The sequence below is a fragment of the Falco cherrug genome, chromosome 7 (assembly GCF_023634085.1).
Source record: "Falco cherrug isolate bFalChe1 chromosome 7, bFalChe1.pri, whole genome shotgun sequence".
NCBI classification, from domain to species: Eukaryota; Metazoa; Chordata; class Aves; order Falconiformes; family Falconidae; genus Falco; species Falco cherrug.
In genome coordinates this window covers 57,393,340-57,411,851 of record NC_073703.1, presented here as the reverse complement: position 1 = coordinate 57,411,851, position 18,512 = coordinate 57,393,340, and the positions used below count along the sequence as shown (strand labels likewise).

Genomic DNA, 18,512 nt, shown 5'->3' with positions numbered 1-18,512 from the left:
CCCTAGAGTCCTATAATTTTGTATTGATATTTTAATTGTTCAATGATTTTGATTAAGTGATGAGTGCACAGACAGTTAACAAAACACAAAATAATGAAGGAGAAAGAAGTCATTCTTTGTGTTTACAATCAGTGTTTCCAAACTTATGTTGAACTTTTAGTGGCACCAGTACATCTGAGTGTAAATAGTATGTGTAGGCATATAGAATAATTGTGTTGTGATGAGGTGGTCTTGTAAATGAGCTTGAACTGATTGTCATTATGCTTTTAATGTTTATTCAGTGACACAGGTCCGGTTTTATGCAATTCAGTGGGAACTATAAATACCTGTTTTCTTTCAATGAAAAAAAAAGTTTTTATGTCATAGATGGAACTTCTTAATTATCATAACTAATTGCATTTATTTCCTTTTCAGAAGTTCGTAGATAAATGCTGTATTAATGCATATGTAATTAAAGAGTGAATGCTTGCATTTAAGAATCAGTCACTGTAGAGTCTTATCACTAAGGTACAGATAAATCCCTGCAATGAACTAAAATACATTTGATATAGCTAATAGAGAATGTGGTGAACCTTTTGTGAATGTGTGATAAAACAAATCATGCAAACTAAATAATTGTGTCTCTAGAGGCCAGTTAGTTTCTTCAACAAATAGAGCAGTTCCTATGCTGATTAATGGGTAGTATCTCTACATCTTTCAGGTACTGCATATGGTGGTTTAAGGATGTAGTTTTCTCTTTTGCATGATAAAGGCCTAAAGCAATGTCACCTGATTTCATGGGCTGCAAGACCCTCTGATACAGCTTGTAATCATAAGACAAAAATTTAAAAATTAGTCTGAAAGAGAGTTGCGGTGCTTCCTGCAAAGTGTATTTCTTCAGTTTTTATGTCCATAAGAAAGAAACACTGCTGGGGTCACTGGTATAAAGCATTCACCCAGGGGTCGATGACCTTCTGCTATTTTGGCGCTTTGGGACCCCAATAAAGTTATGTATAATTAGACAGGTCACTAATTATTTTTTTTTGGGGGGGGGGGAGCTTAATTCCAACAGTTTGTATTTCACTACAGCAAATTCAAAACCAAATGTGTAATTTGCGTAGAAAATTGGATTACCAAGCTGTGTAGCTATTGATTGATTTGGAAATTTGCATTTTCCTTTCCTCTGGGTAGACAGCTTCAGACCATAAGACAAAAAGTATTACAGAATTTAAAAGCTGTATTAGAAGTGACCTTATTGAGCCACTTGTTTGAGTAACTGAAAATAAATCAGGAGTATGTTTCTGTGCTTTTATATATAGTAAAATTAGACTAAAGAAACCCACTGAATTAAGCTTGATTTTTTTAGTTTCAGACTTGAAGTTGGCCTAAATGTATGTGTTTTGTTGGTACTAGAAAGTAATATTAACCTAGTACTTTATATTAAGCTCGGTATAAATACACATTTCCCCCATGTTATCTGCTAATATTTGCTCCACTTAGTGAGTCTGCACATACTGTTAGATAGCGAAAAGCTGTGTGCTTGCCCTTAATAGAGACTTCAGAAAAAGCTGTTTAATAAAATGACAGAGTATGTAAACTTTTCTATTATCCCTTCATGTTTACTTGGAAGAGAAAAGTCTGTAGTCTTAACTGCTGGGGTATGTTCTACAGAGCTACAAAAGATATGTGTGCTCTAAAAATGGATCTCCATATACCTTAGAAAAAGCAGCAATGCTTTTTCTCTCTGCTCACAATGAATACTAGCCATGCAAAATTTGAGACTGCAGGCTCTTGAAGTTGAGTATCTTGGGAACAATGTGAGTTCTTTCTTACTAAATCAAACTCAGAACAGTAGCTGATCCATACCCATATTTTGGTCGTGATTTTCTCATCTTGTAAGTGTTACAGAATCTCTTTCCTGAGAAGATATATGTGAAAAGCTGTTGAAAGTCTTCCATTGAGAAACTTGTGTCTCTAACCTCGTAGATGAGAAGTCCTGAAATCCTTCAGACTCTTCATAGAGGGGAAAAAAAATTTTAAAAAGTGGTTAACAGCAGTTGTCTCATCTTTGGCGAAAATAGGCAAAGATGAAAACAGTCTTTCCAGACTCCAGGAAAGAGATGTTAACAGTCATGTTTCTTTAGGTTTTTCTTCAGTGGCTCAGTGCAACTCACTGGCATAAGTTCACACCAAAGTGGGTACAGTTCAGGCAGGTTTTCTTTCTCAGTCACAGAACAAACTTCTCTGGAGAGCTTGATTCACAGTAGTTCCCTCCTGAAGAACAGCTTAAATGTTTTGCACGTTGTAGGTGATTGTTCACAGAAATGATTCTTTAATACCTCCAGTACAAGTGTTGCTATTCTTGCAGTGATACTAATATGGGGACGAGGCATAGTCAGTCATACCAGCAACCACCTACACATGCTCTAGAAATACACTGATGAAATTCAGTAAACTACTGACACATGGGATTCTGTGTTGCTCATAGATTAGGGTGGATTTTTTAATTGTTTTACTGACATTCCATTGGAAAAGATTATCCAAAAGTAGTTCTCCAAAACACTCTCAGAACACTGGCTTCTGCAAGTCACTGCCCATAGAAAAATACAGCAGATCTTACAGATCTTACTTGGAGAGAACACAGCATTGTATCAGCTAGAGAGAAAAATAATTACTTTTGGGCCAAACTTCCAATTTTGTTCTTCTCTGCTGAAAACAATGTGGAGAAAGATATCAATCTTTTCTCACAAACCCTGATGTTTTCAGGGATATAGAAAATGCAGAATATTTTCATTCTTCAGTTTCCTGTTGCCATTGACAGAAAGTCAGCAACATGTTAACTTCTACTCCCCAGCACGTTTTAAGACTTCAGAAGATGCTTAGTTTTATGAAGCTATCCAGGTACCCTGCCTCTGTTGAATTCAGCAGAAGCTTTGTGATCTTATAAAGCAGCAACAGACTTAATACAGTGTTGACAGCTTTTAAAAATCTTATCCTAGAAAACTAGCACTGATCTATGCAAGAGGTTAAATAAAGCCTTTAGATCACACCACCAAAAAAGGGAAACTATTTCCAGTCCAGTGTTGCCCAGTGCATGTGTGTGTTGGAAAAGCTACCTGAACAGAAGCCAAAATAAATTCCTAAGAACTGGCTTTAAATGAGCAAATTATGAACAAAATAACAATTGACTGAAAAATCTTGAAGTAAGGAAGTGTACAATAAAGTTGTTTGGGTTTAATATTGTACTCGTCAGTGTCTGAAGAGAGACAATGTTTTTTCAAGTTTTATTTCTGTCTTTGTAAATTCTAGCTCACAGTATTTGCAAATAATCATCTCTTGAATATTAATGCCAATCGTTATTTTCCTTTTCTAAGTGCAGCCTATTTGTTCCATGCAACAATAGAAAAAAAACCAAACCTGTAGCTATTCCACATCCTATACATCCATTATTTTTAATTACTGATGTGAAAAATTTAACAGCATTGGTATACAGGAGGCCAGGTTGCTCTTTGATACTTCTCATATTGACTCATGGTATGTGAGTCATCGTGTGTAGGTTCTTGGGTCCCTCCCTCAGCTCCATAGTTTGATACTAGTTGTGTTTTGTTTTAATAAAATTTTAAGGCAATTTCTTATCTCCAGAGTTCCTGCATGCGCAGCTTGTGCTGTTGTTCTGGAGGCCACCTGGGGCAACCTTCAGTTCCACTCTTCATTGTTTGTTTGCTGTTTCTAAGGAAAGTACTATCTCTAAAATAAGTCTGAGTGGGTCTTTTGTTCCTCTTTTTCCATATGAAACTACTAGCAAAATAACCCTTCAAATTAATGTTTGCCTTTTATTTTTTAACCTGGCAATATTTTTGAAGTAGATGTGCTTTTCAGATTAAGGACAAAAACAGTAGGTTTGTGTTTATTTTCACTTGTCTTTCTTTGTCTGTAAGAACAGCAGACTTTGTTACAACAGGAGATACACTGTAATACTTGGTTCGGCCTCCTGCGTTGAACTAGTTTTGTACCTTAAACAGCGTAATTAATTTTAAAATGTTACATATTGGCTTTAATGCTGTGAAAAAAGGCTCTGTGTGATTACAGTAATTGGGGCAGTTCAGAAAACAGGCAGCAACAGCATGCCTGGAGGTTAGTGCTCTATCTCTGTTGGTTTTCTTGCTCTTACAGTGCCTTTGTATATATCTGGACAACAAATTCCCTGTAAGGTAGATGAAGTTTTAAACCTTGTGGAAGATACCAAGGGACTACTGCATTGTGAAAAGCTGAATTTGTACTAGTCCTTTTGCTGAAAAGGTTAAAGGAGATACCAAAATTTCTTTTTGTCCCACACGTGTTTTAGTGTGTACCAATTCATACTGACAATGTGTTAATTTATCTGAAGAGATTTCAGTTTGTACTGTGGTTCATATTACACAACTCATCAGCAGTTCATTCCAGAAGGAGCATAATCGCTTCTGTTCAGAAGCACTAGAGAAAGGAGTACTGAAAAGAGTGAGCATTTAAAAGGGATAAATGTAGAGGAGGAATGCAGTTCTGTTGAACACTTGAAGAAACTACTACATTGTGTGCCAGAGAAGAAACGGAGAAACTGATAAGTTGACTTGGATGGTAAAGTGAAAGATTTAGAAGATACTGAGCCATGCTGGGACTTTAAATACTGAGGTTTAAATAGAGTATGCTGTCACATGAAATACAGCTGGTGCACCGCATGGAGAAGGGAGATAGACCAGAGCAGCATAAAATAACTGTAGCAATAGTGTTTGGGGTGCATTTGTAAAAGAAATATTGTTGCAATAATTATAATATGGAAAAAAATGGTGAATTCATGCAGATGTGTCCTGCAGTGTCAATCATTTATTCTCTAGGGAAACAGCGTAACTTCTGAAGCCAGTTAATCTATATTAATTTGAGTGCTGTGAAGAAGCTGTGTGCGCTTGTGAACAATTTAACTGATTTAGTAGAACAGCTTTCTGAAATGCTGTATGAGCGTGAAGCTTAAACAGTACTGCATAGCTAAGTTATGTCCACTGCTTCCTTATGTTCCCCAAGTAGTACATTGCCATATGGTACTTGTTTATAATTTGCTAATAATACAGTTTGTGTGAGAAAAAGGTAACTTGGCCCGTTAACCAAAATGGAACTACATGGTAAACCAGCACATAACACATCGGCTCTAGAAGATTATAAAATAAAATAATTGTATTTTATACCAGGTGTAAATATATATGTATGTGGGCATTCTAATAGTTTCTTTTGATATTGCAGGTAACAGTATACTCCATTCAGCAGCAGACAGTGTGACAAGTGCAGTACAGAAGGCAAGTCAGGCTTTGAATGAGCGTGGTGAAAGGCTAGGTCGAGCAGAAGAAAAAACGGAGGAGTTGAAAAACAGCGCTCAGCAGTTTGCAGAAACTGCACACAAGGTAAGGCTTTGGTGGGTTCAGGCTCTCAGTAGGTTAAAGTCACACATTCCTTTGTTTTGAGAGGAGGAAGCTCTAGAAAGAATTGCAGTCAGTCACCATTTACAAACAGCTTGCTGTTTTCCTTGATACTGTTCCTCACCTGACAGATTTCCGATTTATAACATCTGCGCATAGATGTGAGGTTTGCTGCATTTCCATTTGAATTAAAGCTACCTTCCTGAAGCATACTTCAAATCTATCTTCCCACTGTTTGATACTGTTCCTTATACTTTGTGCAGCAGTATAGTGAAATTGTTGTTAGTCCCCTTTGATAAGCTGTCATAGGTCTGTGACTGTTTCTGAAGACATGTCTTTTTGTCTGGAAATGTCATTTATGGGGACCTTGAGGAACTGTTCCATTTCAGGAATGTGTGGACATTTCCTGGAAGGTATTGATCATACTATGCCTGTTACTTCTGCATGTGTGTAATGGTGCTGATTGTCACTGCTGTGACAGACGTTCTAGGCATCCACAGCATTCAGTTTGAAGGCTAACACATCCACAGCAGAAATATTCTTTAAAAAAAAAAAAAAAAAAGGTAGACGTTTTCTAAAATGGTTGCTCATGTTCTGCATGCGAGTTTGTTAGTTTTGCTGCTTAGCGCACTTATTAGTCTTTATCATGCTTATGCCAAAAAAATTCCTGGCTAATGTATTAACACTAGAAATCCTAGATTGATACTTTGTGGTTTTATACAAACCTCTGTCTTTAGTCTTTAAAATGTCACAGAACAACTTTAATATTTACTGGGATAATCCTTTACTTTGTTGTTCATTTAGATTAGTATGGTTCAGCTTAGTGGCCTGAGTATGGTACAAGCCTGCTCTTGGGTTCTTTGACCTAATACACCACCCACACCACCCCTAGTGATAACTGTGCCAACTTAGATAACCAACCATAAACAGCAGCTACCACTGCTGCTAGGGTAGGGGGCAAAAGGTTTGCTGCTTTAGAGTAAACCACAGAGTGCTGCTTGGTAGGGAGTTAAAAAATGAAAAATGCCTCTGATAATTGGGCTGCTATGAATCTCGATTAAGATTTGAATAGGTTTCGTTAGTGTGTCTTGCCCTTTCGTCGTCCACATGTGCAGAACAGAAGTTCCACAGATGAAGTCATGCTGTGAACAGAAACAAATCTTTTCAACAGATTCTATTTGGAAAGTCTTATTTTAAAATTCTCAGGATTAGAAGATGCAGTATTATAAGAAAAATGCCATCTTTGATAGACTGTGCTGTACCATATTTAGAACAAAAGCTTTACAAAGTCCTGATATAATAATCCAAAAGAAAAACTCTAGGGTAACATAGCAGGAATGGTGGGTAAGATAAAAACATCCACAATAGAAGGATTTATTTTTGTTTTTATCAAATAAAAGGTGTGGGAAAATTCTCAATTGGGATTTTGTACATAGTCATTTCAGTTTACGTGTCTCTGTGGCAGTAAGAACAGTTTCTGCAGGAAGTGTCTTAAGTGGTGCAGAATAGGAAAGGATGATTTCCATTTGGGCTATGTGCTGGGCTGAGATTTATGAAATCTTTCTGCCACTCCAGTTCTACAGATTACCAGTCTTCCTCAGGTGAGTGTGAGGCCATGTGCTATTGAAGCTATCCCTATTACCAACTGCCTTTCAGTGGATGATAGTTAAGGATTTGTAATAAATACTTGGGGTATGTCTTTTTAACAAGAAAATCACATCTTTGTATTGGAAGAAAACAAACTGTAGTTTAGTTCTTAGAGGACTGCAGATTAGTACTTGTCATCTTAATGATCATAAAGATAACAGTAAAATGCGGACTACAACACTTGTTTTCTTGCAATTTTATTTGGATTGGTGTCCCACATCTTGAATTGTGTCTTAAAGGTGCAGTAGTCCTCCTGTTTCTCAACAGTTATCTCCCAAAAATGCATAGGGCAGCCGCCCAGGAATGTATTAGGTTACAGAGACTGTTATTTTGTGGTGGCATGCTTTGCTTTGAAAGAGCATCTTGTTGGGGTTTTGTGGAGCATTTAGGAAGTACAATGTTGTTCATTGTTAAATGTTCCTCTGGGTAGGTCTTTGAGGGGCACCTGCTACTCAGACCTTAGATGTTTGTACACAAAAGCAAGCATATTAATCCCATGAAACCAGTAAAGCAAGGTCTACCTGAGTGTTGCTTAAATGGCAAAATTGTTACTTTCTAGCAAAACAGTAACAGTGAAGAGCTTTTAAAGAGGGGGGTTGGCAGAACTGCTACCTTGGATTTCTGGAGGGCAGACTATGTCCTGTTTAGCAGCCTGGTTGGTAACATCCCTCGGTAGGCAGTCCTGAAGGGCCAGGGGCTCCAGGAAGGCTGGGCATTCCTCAGGAAGGAAATTCTAAAGGTGCAGGAGCAGACTGTCCCTGTGTGCCAGAAGACGAGTTGGTGGGGAAGAAGGCTGGGCTGGCTGAACAGAGCTTCAGCTGGGACTCCGGGGAAAAAAGGAGAGTTTATGACTTTTGGAAGAATGGGAAGGCAACTCAGGAGGACTACAAGGATGGCATGAGGTTATGCAAGGAGAGAGTTGGAAGGGCCAACACCCAACTAGAACTTCATCTGGCTACTGCCATAAGAGACAAGACAATGAAAGATGTTTCTATAAATACCTTGTAACAAAGGAGGGCTAAGGAGAATCTCCATCCTTTATTGGATGCCGGGGGAAACATACTGATGAAGGCTGAGGAAAAGGCTCAGGTACTTAATGCTTCTTTCCCTCAGTCTTTAATAGTTAGACAGTAAAAAGTAAGACCAGTTATTCCGGGGGTACCCAGCCCCTTGAGCTGAAAGACAGCGGCAGGGAGCAGAATGAAGACCCCATAACACAATGGGAACTGGTCAGTGACGTGCTGCACCACTAAGACACACACAGGACCATGGAGCCAGGAGGGATGCACCCAGGGGTACTGAGGGAGCTGGCAAAGTCCTCACTGAGCTGTTCTCAATCATGTATCAGCAGTCCTGGCTCAGCAGGGAGGTCCTGACTGACTGGAGGTCAGCAAATGTGACAGCAGATGACAAGGAGGGCGGGGAGGATCTGGGGAGCTTCAGGCCTGTCAGCCTGACCTCGGTGCCGGGGAAGGTTACGGGGCAGATCATCCCGAGTGCCATCACGGGGCACATGCAGGACAACCCAGGTATCAGGCCCAGACAGCATGGGTTTATGAAAGGCAGGTCTTGCTCCTAACCTGGTCTCCTTCTATGACAAGGTGACCTCCCTAGGGGATGAGAGAAAGGCTGTGGTTATTGTCTACATGGACGTTAGTAAAACTTTTCACATCATCTCCCACAGCATTCTCCTGGAAACATTGGCTGCTCGTGGCTTGGACAGGTGTACTCTTTGGTGGGTGAAAAGCTGGCTGGATGGCTGAGCTCAAGGAATGGTGGGGAATGGAGTTACATCCATTGGTGGCCGGTCACAAGTGGTGTTCCCCAGGGCTCAGTATTGGGGCCAGCTCTGTTTAATACATTTACCAATGATCTGTACGAGGGGATCGAGTGCACCCTCAGTAAGTTTGCAGATGACACCAAGTTGGGCAGGAGTGTTGATCTGCTTGAGGGCAGGAAGGCTCTGCAGAGGGATCTGGGCAGGCCACATTGATGGGCCGAGGCCAATTGTGTGAGTCTTGGGAAGGCTAAGCACTGGGTCCTGCACTTGGGTCACAACAGCCCCACACAGCGCTGCAGGCTGGGGGAGCAGTGGCTGGAAAGCTTCCCCAGTGTTTTTTTTCTGAAAAACAAATCTTGTTTGAGGGGAGGAAGTGTTGGTTGGAGTTCTTTCACGCTGAGATGGCTTTGCAGTATATCTCTACAAATAATAATTTTCTTAAAAAGGTGTATGACCAGGTCCTTGTGTATCAAAGGCTTAGGTCAATTAAATTTGAGTCATTTATTGGTTAGCATTTCACTGGCAGAAAATGAGGAAATGTTAAGTTCCCCTACGAGTTGTGGTTTCTAGGTAACTGCCTAGAGCGTTCGCTTATCTCTGCTTTTTTAGTGTGCGATTATCTACAGATACCAGTTTATTAGACACACCCTAAACCCAGGTTGTCCTCTTGGTTTGCCAAAGTCAGTTTGTCTGCTCTTTTTATGCAGGATTTAACTCACTTTAGCTCTTTCTTCTCCCTCTCATTCCCACTTTCAAGTCCACTTTGGGATTATTTGAAATTGAAATTATCAGTAATCACAGAGGTAGAAAGGCAATCAGTCCTTAATTTTTCATCATTATGTAGTGGCAGAGCTGCTGAACAGGTGTTTTAAATTACTTGTCTATAATTTCTGATTGTATTTAACAATCCAAATCACTAGGCTGAAATTACTGGGTTTAAGCATGTCTTTGTTTCTAGCATCTTGCTCTAGTCCTCCTCACAGATAGCAAAATAATGGAACAGTGGGAAAGAGAGCTGTGAAAGCAGATAAATCCTGCTGCCTCAGCACAGCAAAGGGAGACTTTGCCTATCCGTCACAGCAAAGGAGCAACTACATATCTCTGTGCAGAGAAGTTACGGATTTCAGGCATCTTTTAGAGAATGGTCTACTAACTCTTCTGATCCAGACTAACCACATAAAGCTTCATATAGCTATCATTACATGTGATGACTTTTTAATTCATTTTTTTTTCTTTCTTTTTCAGCTTGCCATGAAGCACAAATGCTGAGATACTGCTCAAAGTTGAAATCTTCCCAAGAGAAACTGAAAAGGCTACATTCAGCAACTTTTACAGGAGATCCAGACTTCTGTGTGCTTTTTCCTTCAAGTTCAGTGGAGATGCATTATTTCAGTTTCTGTGCAGGAAAAAGTGTTGCATTTCTACCTTTTTGACTTACTTTTGTTCCTCTTTTGTAATACTGCTACACAGTCCTGCAGTACTTTCTACCTGTACTTCAGTTGTTACAGGAGTGAAAGCAAGCAGGGGAACTGGACCAAATGACAAGCTGATCAGGATTAAAATAGTAGTATTCTTCCCCAGTTGTACAGAAAAATATTTAACTGGTTGTGGACGTATGTGTGGAAATAACATCCAAAGAAAGGGTACACTTTTCTTCATTTTATGTAGCATCAGCGGAATGTGAATGTTGGAATTAAACACCTGGGGTTGTATCTATAGGGGAGAATAGACTGATTTGTCCTGGGAAACAGAAAAACTTGTTTCTTCTACCCAGTGTAGGAAGTTTTCATATGCCATCACCAGCATTCAGAAGCACATATCTGAATTGCATTCATATTTGCATTTTGCATATTCTGTTTTCCCCTCTGGACTGATTATTTGAATAGTATAATGAAACCTACAGAATGTATGCTTGAGGTTTCAAAATTGAGGAAAAAAAGTAATGTTTACATCTACAAACCCATAGCTATGCCTCAAATACAATCTAGAATTTGGCAATCTGGTATGAAATAACATTTCATTTTCTTTTTAACCTGTGATTGCGTGGTGAAAGGCCTATATGAATGAGAATGCAGAGGCCTGGGAAAATGAGAATGCACTGTTTTCCAAGGCATTTGGTTTTCATAAATTCTACAGTAAGAATTTTTGGGAACACTTCAAATATTTGCCTGATTGGAATGACTTTTGTGTTAGCTAGTTGTCTGATTTTTAGTATAGTGGCTTTCAAAAAGCATGTCTTGGTACATTAGAATTTTAAGTTCTAGTTTGGGTCTCAGTTTTCAATATATATTATCACTGGAAGGGTGACTCCCTACTTCATTCTGTATTCACTATATGCAATATATGCATTGTATTCTTTTGCTAAAGTAGGTTACCCTTTTCCTTCACAACTGTTCTCTTAACATTTTTTAAGATGTTCTGATATGCTTCTAGAATGAAGAAAAAAAGAAAAAAGATGCTGCACTGTTTTGTTTTTTTTTTTAATGGTAAGCTAGAAACAGAAATCCTAGCAGAAGTTTCAACCTTCATCCTCTGATGATGCCTGCTCTTCATTTTTGTCCTCATCTTAACAGACGGTCAGGAAGCTGGCATTATATGAATGTACTGTAGTTTTCATTTTCAATGTAGAATAAGATTTTTGCATTATTAAAGACACTTTAAAATTCTCAGAGCACTGCTTGTAAGAGAGATAAAATCTTCTGTAGTAATTGAGAATATTTTTGTTACTGCAAGCTGGAGTAACTGAAAATCTCTTGAAAATACCCATTTTGTACAAAGATGCTTGGCTTTAGGAAAACATTCTCACAGAACTAAAGACACCGACTAGTTAACTGATTGCATTCAAACTTTAAATCTTTTTTTCCTGTCATTTGAACTGTTTTGTATGAAGCTTTTTATTTAATTTCACACTGGGAATTGCAAGAAGGGGTAAATATGTCATCTGTGTAGTACCCTACTATCATTTAGATTTATTTAGCATCAACTTGTAACAGTGACTACACCCAGCACCATCAATTGAAAAGGAATTTGGCCACATGTGTTATAAATCAGAACAGGCTCATTAACAACATGAGTTCTCAGCACTCTTGCACTACAGACAATTAATGCTTGCCCTGGAAATGTCAGTAGCTTTGAGTGCTATCATTATAACTATGGGTATTTCTGAAAATTAACCACAAAAACAGCCCCTCATTAGAAATTAAACTTCTGCTAGAGAAAAAACGCTACGCTATCTTTTTAAAATCGGCTGCATTAGAAATCGGTCAGGGAGTACATTTTTGAGCACTTAGCTCTTTTTTGTCATCATCTTTTCCACCCTTAGTTTTTTAACTATATATTCTGCTGCTAACCTCACAAGCCTTTCTCTTGAGAGAAAGAAGGCATAGGTTTTGAACTGCTGCCATCTAGTTGGTCTTCTAAGCTTGTCAGTAATGTAGAATAAATGTGTAAGACCCAGATCAGATAAACCTGAAAAGAATTAGTTGTCTAAATTCACATAAAAAGGCATAGGTTTTCAAGTGTTTACAGGAATATCAGCTGGGCAGGACAAGGTCACAGTTGCACTGCTAAGTTCCAGACCTTTTGTGAGCTGAACTGTTATAAAACATTACTTTAGTCCCACTGACAGGTTTTCGGCATATTTTTTTATATATCCTCCAGTTAATTGTTTTGTCTTATGTATCATAACTCAGGACTTTTATCCAACCATCAAAAGCCATTTACTATGGGAATCCTAAGTAGCCTAGTGTTATTAAATGAAGGAAAAGCGATTTGTCTGTGTGTTTACTTTGTTCTTGCTGTGCATTAAACTACAAGATTTGGTAGTTTTTAGGAAAAAAAAAACAACCCAGAGGTGTATAAATGTCTATCCAAAGGTAAATCTTACAGCATTGCAATTTCCTTCTGGAACTTCGCTTGTAGCGTATACAACCTAGTGGTATTAGATAGTTATGTACATAACATACACTATAATTCAGGTTAATGTTTCCTATGAAAGAATGTATTTGTAAATTGTAACAACATCAATAGTTTCTTTATCTTTTTAAAGTTCTGCAAAGAATAACAATGTATTGTTAGACTTTACTGTACTGCAAACTCTGTCTTAAAAGGCTACTTTTGTGTCTAGCAAAAGTTGTGCATTATGTGAAATATTAACAAAAATGTGCTCTCTAAAAAGTGATCTAAAAGGTAGATAGGTTTTGCTATGATACGTCAGAATTGTAATACTTGCTGGTATCTCTTGTAATCAATTCCTTGGAAGTTCTCAAAGATGTAGAAATTATTTCATGCCATGCTGGGGAAAAAAAAAGTGGGACCTGCTCTATTGAGTCATTACTGGAAACCCTGATTTTGTCATTAAATACTTTAACTGTGATGAAAAGAAAACTGTCTTTTGATTATTCGTCTGTTCAAAATGCAAATTATTTTCAAATAACATTTTTATATTTAACTCTAGCAGAATTGTGCTTCACTCTAGCAAAACTGAATAAAAATTCATTTCCACTCTACTGATGAAAACTTTCTCTAGGTGGAATACTGTAATTAAAGTAATGGGAACTCGGTTGAAGGATTTCATGTCAAAGCAGATTCCAGACAACGGGTAACACAGATTCAAGTTAGCATCCTACCTAAAGGTTGTACAGGTTAAAAAACTGTTAATTTGTTTTCAATTTGCTATGAAATGCTTATTCTGAAATTGTTACTGTTTTCTTTTGACAGTCTAATTTTATTGATAATTTTTATCAAAACAAAAGCAATTTTAATTCCCTGTGGTAGCAAAACTATAAAGGTAAAATTCTTCTACACACAGGGAAGCAGTCCCATACATTTGCATGAGGGCTGCTTGCAGAAAAATCTTAGCAAATATGCACTGACTGCCACCATCTCTTTTTCAGGCTTAAACATGGTCCCTAAGATCCTAATCTCAAAAATGTCCTGTTGACAAACGCTGTCAACTAGTTAAATTCCTTTAGTCACAAGGTGAATTTTGCTAGAATGCATGTCATCCGTCCAATGCTGTATCCTATACGTGCCCAATGCCCAAACTTTTAGTAAAAGAAACAGATTTTTGGTGGATCAGCAACAAACTTGATCAGAGCAGCATTTTGCTGTAGTTTACTCATAACCACAGAAAAAACTACCAAACTTATTGTACATTTATCCTGTAAAAACAGGAAAAAGAAAATGTTTTGTTCATGTTCTTAGATCAGTTTCCCCATGGTAGCATTTTTTGCTTGATCTTACGATTGTCATAAATCATCAGCATAATCTGCTGCTGTGTATAATTTATGATAAAGATGATGGGGTTTTGTTTGTTATCTTTGAGTCATAGAAGAGGCTCAAGTATGAATGTTTACTGATGCAATACGTTAGGGTTTCTAAGTAAAAGATATGCTAATACGTTGAGTGTGTTGGAGAATATTGTTGCTGCCATACTCCTGAAGGCATAATATTTGACTGAGAAAAACTAAGACGCCTGTCACCCTTAGCTGCAAGTCACAATTTCAATGAAGATATGCACTGCTTCATGTGGTGAGCAGATCGTTAGACCTGTCCAGTACTTGCTGAGGATTGCAATGTCTCAGATTAAAATTTGCTTTATTTTTTTTTTTCAAAATTAGTTTCTCATGGAAGTGGCCAGCTGCAAGTGGGGTAAGGACATGAACTTACGTAAACACTAATTTTTCTAGTGATTCTGAAATCTCTATCTACTTCAAGACACATCATTTCAACTTGTTTTATACATCGTCTGGAAGCACTGTATGGTATGTATATGTTTCAATTACACATTTTTATTTATTATTTGACTTGTTGTTACCTTTCTGTCTACTGTCACCACATGCAATGCAAATTGTGGTAAATTTTTTTAATAGATAATTAATATGATGGCAGCTAGACTTGACAGGGATTGACTGGGGATTACAGGCACAAAAAGTAATTTACTGTTTATTTTCACAATGACTGAGCAACTCTGTAAGGACAATGTTACATGGAGGCATACTAGTATGGCAGATCTGCAGTGTTAAGGCCAGGTATTCAGGGTGTGAAAGGGTATAAAAGCTTGTTAGCTAGCGAAGTCTGATGGATTTGAAAGTGTAGAAAATAGGCATCTAATAAAATTCTGACTTACTTTAAACAGTTTCACGGGTCTCTGGTAGCTACAATGGTGATAACTTTTGCTGAGGAGCTAAAGTTCGAGCCTGTATTGTGTTGAAATTCTGTTGCTGCTAAAGGTGGGAGGACAAAGAGTTTTACTCTGTCTTAAGTATTCTCTTCTGGATGAAACGGAAAGGAAATGTGGCAAAAATGTACCAGAAAATGTTGATAGTGTTTCACATCAAAAAGGAAGTCTTCAACATATGCAACATGAATCAACATGCTGGTTTGCAGCCAAATGGGTGAGTTGGGGGTTTCTCCCATTCCAGAAAGAAAAGCTACAGTAAAGCTTTCTTTGGACTAGCATAATCAAAAAAATAAGGATTTCTACAAAAAGTACATTTCCTTGTGGGAAGTATAAAGATTTTAATGAGAATCCTTCTTTCCAAAACCTTTACCAGATTTATTAAATACAATATCTGGAAACATTTGTGACAGCTGTGAGATCCTTAGTATTGCAGATAGAGTTGGCAATCTGATAAGTGGCATTTAGCTGTAGTAATAGATTGCTACGTTCCTTTGAGGCTTGCAAAAGAGTTTAGCTCAGTCGGAAGCATCCCAGTATTGGTCTTTAGGTATAGGGAAGCATAAGCACTGTTCACGCTGCAAATCAACAGCAGCTATATAAATCCTGAGGGTGAGGATGTGCAAGGTGAGGGAAGGGTTAGAGATGTCTGGGTCGCCCCGTAAGCAAGTCAGATGAGGATGAAATAACCAGCAAGACAGCCCTGTGATGGTGCAGCTCCCAGGGCAGAGGACAGCAGTGGCGGAGGGCTTCCCAGTTGTTAAGGTTTAACACTGGCCGGCAGCGAAGCTCCACATGGCTGCTCGCTTGCTCCCCCCAGGTAGTACGGGCAGGGAATCCGAAAAGATGAGACAACTCGTGGGTTGAGATAAAGATAGTTTAATAGGGAAAGCAAAAGCTGTGCATGTAAGCAAAGCAAAACAGGAATTCACTCACCACTTCCCACCGGCAGGCAGGTGCTCAGCCATCCCCAGGAGAGCCGGGCTCCATCAAACATAATGGTACATGGGAAGAAAAATGCCATCACTCCAAACGCCCACCCCCCTTCTTTCTCCTCCCAGCTTTATATGCCGGGCATGACATCACGTGGCCTGGGATACCCCTCTGGTCAGTTGGGGCCAGCTGTCCTGGCTGTGCCCCCTCCCAGCTCCTTGTGCCCCCCCAGCCCCTCGCTGGTGCGGTGGGGTGAGGAGCAGAAGAGCCCCTGGCTCTGTGTGAGCGCTGCTCAGCAATATCAAAAACATCCCTGTGTTATCAACACTGTTTCCAGCACAAATCCAAAACACAGCCCCATACTAGCTACTAAGACAAGAAACTATCAAAGCACCACTAGTGTGTTTTCTCACAAGTGGGTAGAGAATAATCTGCTATTTTAGCAGTAAGTTCTAGCAAAATTTATTCAGGACAGTCCCGAGGGCTTTAAAACCTGCTTTTAGAGAAACGTGAGTACCCTTGGGTTTTTTCTTTACCTGTGCTTTTCTGGTGCTTCCCCATGTGCAGTAGTTCAGCGTTTCAGACAAGCCGAACACAGGTCTGTTAACAGTCTGAGCACTCCAACTGCAGGACAGGCGGTATTCTTCACTGAGGCCGTGAACAATTGCAGAGGTGCCAGTGTCTGACCGAAATAATAGCAGTACGTATCGGATCATTTGTAAGACAGACAGCTGGGAAAGGTACCATTTGTCTGCCAGGCAAGGTTTCATAACTCTTGGCATCCGCTCATGAGGAAAGCATCATTACCTATTGCTAATTACCTGAACTTAGGATTTTAATCTAACACCTACTTTTTTCTTTATTCTGTATGGCAATCTCTGCAATGGCATTGAAAGAGGAAAAGTAGTGGGAAGGAAGAGGTTATGTGTTCATATTCATTGGCTGGGTATGCTTCACAGAACCCATCCCGCGGTGCTGGGCGCAGTTAATGTGCAAGGTTATTTATGGCTTCCCTTACTGCCCTGACTGTCTTTACGAATTCCCCCTTTTGCACAGTCTTTCCATATTCAGCATTATGTTTTTCTCTTACTACTCACAAGTCCCTCATCCTAAAAGATGTCTCCACAGCTAAACTCTTGGCATTTTTAAGGCTGACATGAACTACGATGTTTAGCCCTTGCCATTTGGGGTTTGAACAGCTCGTGTTCTGTTCTGTTATTTATTGACTGCAGTTTGTTACTGTTTGTAGATGAAGATGTAGACATGCACTGCATGTAAAATAAGGATACTTCACATCGCAAGGGCAAAGTTCTGGTGAAGGTGTTGAGCATATCTGAAAAGATTTAGAACAAGATTTCATAGTCAGAAATTCAGAGTGCTAGATCACCAACCTGGGTGTTTCTTCCTTAATCTTGCTAAAGGTTTTTCTCCAAAGTCTCTGCTGAAGCTGTAATAATACAAGGTATTTATCTTGAATGTAGTATTTTTCACCCTTCTGTAACAGGATTTCAAAATTAAGTACCAAATTTCTTTCATACAGCTATAAACTAAGGCACAGAAGTCATTTACAGTAAATTAATGGGCAGGAATAGAACAGAGATCTAAGAATATAAAACCCCGATCTCTCTATTCCTAGTAGAAAATGTCAGGATTGCAATGGAAATATTTTTAATTTCTTGTTTTGTTAAAAGCATCAGAAACAAAAGTAGGCTTCTGTCAAAGACTCTTTTTTTCCTTCCTGCTCTAGCAATATAATATCTTTCATGGTGTACACTGCCTGCGAAGCCTAATCTGTTCTTGCAAAATGCTTCTAGAGAAGAGGGACACCAGAGAAAGCTGGGCAAAGGCAGCAATAAAATCTCATTGCTTTTCTACTTGGATTTTACAAGCACTGTGCAAGAAGCTGTCAGCTTTCAGGCTGAATGCATTTGTATCAATGCAATGAAAGGATGCAGTTTAAGGTATTTGGGAGAATGCTGTGTATGCATGGCTTTTGTCACAGGCTTCAGCAACTGTGAGGAAAAAGTCTGTTGCCTTTTGCTCAGTTTTCTGACATTCTTTGGTTTAGTGTAAGGAACAAAGCATCTCTGTGTCAGAGCCACACAGGGTGCCTTGGTGTCAGCTTTCATTAAACTGTCGTTTTGAAACACACAAACCCTCCCTCCTAAAAGCATGGAATAAGTAATTCAAGGAAAAGAAGATAAATCCTAATAAAGCATCAGAAATGCTTGTATTCTGCAATGGTATTGGCTATAGGAATTCATACTGCAAACAGCATTTCAGGCAGCCTAAGCTGAGCTGTTTTCTTAACTCAGCTGAATGAAATTAAAGAGCTGTTCAGAGCCTTTCCTGTCCCTGCTTTTGGAATTCAGGAATCAAGCATTGGGATTGTCATTTGAATTGAAAAGAACAACACGGAATAGGATGAGGAGTATGTTTTAGAAATAAGGCTTAACCACTACTCATGGGTGACACCCAGTAGAGAAGTCATGCAGTGAGCCCAGGAGGCACGGAGAGACCAAGGAGTCACAGTGAAGAAATGAGGATA

The 18,512-nt window shown here is 38.9% G+C and overlaps 1 protein-coding gene across 3 annotated transcripts in view; it reads left to right on the top strand.

Moving 5' to 3' along the window:
* The window catches only part of STXBP6 (syntaxin binding protein 6), a 121,946-nt gene extending 108,710 nt beyond the window's left edge, over positions 1-13,236 (top strand). For all 3 annotated transcript variants that reach the window (XM_055716900.1, XM_055716901.1, XM_055716902.1), the window contains 2 exons: positions 5,251-5,408; positions 10,096-13,236. In XM_055716900.1, coding sequence (XP_055572875.1) covers positions 5,251-5,408; positions 10,096-10,119 — 182 coding nt within the window. In that variant the 3' untranslated portion in view covers positions 10,120-13,236. The remainder of the gene's footprint in view (positions 1-5,250; positions 5,409-10,095) is intronic.
* The last annotated feature ends 5,276 nt before the right edge of the window (positions 13,237-18,512 follow it).